General features: G+C 42.1%; 3 protein-coding genes across 4 annotated transcripts in view; 1 reads left to right on the forward strand and 2 right to left on the reverse strand.

Moving 5' to 3' along the window:
• The window catches only part of LOC143025241 (uncharacterized), a 3,180-nt gene extending 2,098 nt beyond the window's left edge, over positions 1 to 1,082 (reverse strand). Inside the window, exon 1 of the mRNA XM_076184701.1 lies at positions 708 to 1,082. Coding sequence (XP_076040816.1) covers positions 708 to 891 — 184 coding nt within the window. The 5' untranslated portion in view covers positions 892 to 1,082. The remainder of the gene's footprint in view (positions 1 to 707) is intronic.
• The window catches only part of LOC143025474 (putative D-lactate dehydrogenase, mitochondrial), a 313,466-nt gene that overhangs the window by 198,451 nt on the left and 112,515 nt on the right, over positions 1 to 2,500 (forward strand). The gene's annotated exons all lie outside the window — the stretch shown is intronic.
• LOC143025242 (uncharacterized) overlaps positions 1,351 to 2,500 on the reverse strand; it is a 16,786-nt gene continuing 15,636 nt past the window's right edge. The window contains exons 4-5 of the mRNA XM_076184702.1: positions 2,306 to 2,500; positions 1,351 to 1,631 (exon numbers count right to left, since the gene is read on the reverse strand). The exon at positions 2,306 to 2,500 is cut by the window's right edge and continues 8 nt beyond it. Of these exons, the coding sequence (XP_076040817.1) occupies positions 1,435 to 1,631; positions 2,306 to 2,500 (392 nt within the window). The 3' untranslated portion in view covers positions 1,351 to 1,434. The remainder of the gene's footprint in view (positions 1,632 to 2,305) is intronic.

Here is a 2,500-nt window from a genome sequence, read left to right on the forward strand (position 1 = left end):
AAAGTAAATAGAATAGGTAAATAAATAAATAGATAAGGAATTAATCATTAAATGAGTAAGTAGATAAAAGATAAATAAGATGGTCACAGAAGGTCGCTCCAGAGGATAAATAAGGGGTGGGGGGATGTCTAGTGTATTGTTTCGGGTGGTGATGAAAAAAAAGCCATGTCTTCGAGAGCACGCCTTAGAGAGACCAGTGTTGATTTTAACCACTTTGCTACCTTAAAGGTCACATGCAAATGACTAGAGTAGCCTGTTTGAGGCACTCAGAAAAAAGGCACATTAAGGGTTAATTGAGATATTTGCATGTGTATGTACATGTGCATGTGTATATATATTCTTCTGTTACCTATGGCGTGATTTTTTATATGTTGTGTGATTGGATCGCCCACTTTGTCAAGGGGATTCGTAATGTGATCTTGAAAATCAAGTATGAGATTGCCGCGGTAACTATCATTGCTGTCAGTGTTGCATGATTACAGTGTAACATTTGAGGACAGAGGCGGATGCGAAGTGGGCACTGGACGCTTCATCCACAAAGATGATAAAGCTTCAATAACAACAGGAGAGGCAAGAATTTTTTTACTGTGAGCTAGATCATAGTATTGTCTGGTAAAAGCCAGGGTTTTCTAGATCTGTTCGAGGAATTGTTGTCTGTAATAATAAAAGTGTTTTGGAAAACGAGGAACTCCAGGGCACTCACGTACCTCCCAAGGTCCGGAGGCCATAAGCAGAGCAATTGCATACATGAATGCTACACTTGCGGATGACGTGGAAGAGGCAGTTGGTTGACGTACGGAAGAAAGAGTCCCTGTTTTCATGACGTACTTGACCGAGTGGAACACACGGGTCATAGCCCATGAGCCTCCGCCACATGGTGTTCAAGTCCATGAAGCTTCGCTGTGGATGTGGGAATGAAGATGAGTTAGCAACGGGAATGGATCGCTCCGTGGCTGGTTAGCGACAGGAATCGAAAGTTTTTGGCTACTTCGTGGTGAGAAAGAACGATGTTGAAATGGTTTTGGTCAGGACATGACTACATGGTGTTCGTGGGAAACACAAAAGGCAAAGGTGGCTAGTGATATATAACTCCTTAGGTCACACATTTGATATTTTAACTTGATTTAATAGTCTTCCAGTAAAATCTGTTTTTCATGATTTAGGATAAATTAAAAATATGTCCTCCAAGACGACACTGTCGCCGTGACCATGTAAACAATATGCTGCTGGTACGGCGGTATTCTGGTAGGTCCAGCCAACATTTGGCAATACCTCTCCTATCCTACCCTAACCCAATATAAAGTAAGTTAGCCTAACAACCCAGTTAATTTGCCAAAAGCCCCAGAAAAATCGGTAAATTATCTTAATTTCTAACCCTGGCTTAAATCAGTATAGTGGCATTTAGAGCTTAAATTTGCAAATTCATGATCTTTGCTAGGACTTGCCATACTGAAGGCAGTTCTTTGGGTTTACCTCAGTGAGACTGATTTCTACGTAATGGATGGTACTGGATGTGATCATGATGCCCATGCTGGACGTCAGCATGCCCGGATACGTCACATTACTGTGAAGTGTCACTTGAGGTCCGTATTTGGCCAAAGTTGAAATGTCCAAGATTTCGTCGTCGAAGGCTGAATGGAAGAAGAAAAGGTAATTTTTAGAGTTGTGCCTTTAGAACCTTTGTTGGACGCTTTCTAACCATTAGAGAGTAGGATTCTAATAACACCATTGGCTGTGCTTATGAAAATGACTTGTTAGATTTTATGGCCAAGCTAGTAAGCAGGATGAGGTAAGCGGGAAGAAGGTAATGTTGTACTTTCTAATGGAAGAGAGCGTTCCCTAGGTCTGGCAAAAGCTTTAAAAGTACGGCCCTTAATCCTTTCAACGGGATGACGGCAGTCACGGGTTTTCTTGTGGCTAACACTGAGGAGAAGCAGAAAAATCGGGACAAGAAAACGCATAATCTGAATAAAGTCATATGGTATTAACCTAAAGAAGGTCACCAAACTTTTTTGTCACAGCGGGCCAGGTAACTGAGGAAATGACAAGCACGTGTCGCATAACCAATTGTTTAATACAACAGTGAACATTTTTTTTTACATGTACAGTGGGCCGTAGTTTGGTGATCCCCGACCTGAACGAAACCCGTGATTGGCTTCACCTTACCGTAGTAGAGATTTAAATGAATATATTTCTAATTAGAGTTTTCAAAATCCTAACCCCTTGAGGTACTTTAATTTCATGAATGTTATACGGTAAGCTTTACTCGAAATCTCAGACTGAATGTTTTTAACGATGAAATTACCGGGCATATCTTGCTCGTTGCTCTTAAGAATGACCGAAAACCCCATGTGTTCGCCGGGCATTAGTTGCTTGTTCTCCTCTGTGACGATGAACACGTGGCACGTGCCGATCAGGGTAGGCACGCGGATGGCGTTGCTGCAGCAGACACTGGAATTCACTAAACCGGATGTCCCCCACTGGCAGGCCACCATCATAT

This window comes from Oratosquilla oratoria, chromosome 5, assembly GCF_046742065.1.
Source record: "Oratosquilla oratoria isolate Oo_2021 chromosome 5, ASM4674206v1, whole genome shotgun sequence".
Classification (NCBI taxonomy): Eukaryota; Metazoa; Arthropoda; class Malacostraca; order Stomatopoda; family Squillidae; genus Oratosquilla; species Oratosquilla oratoria.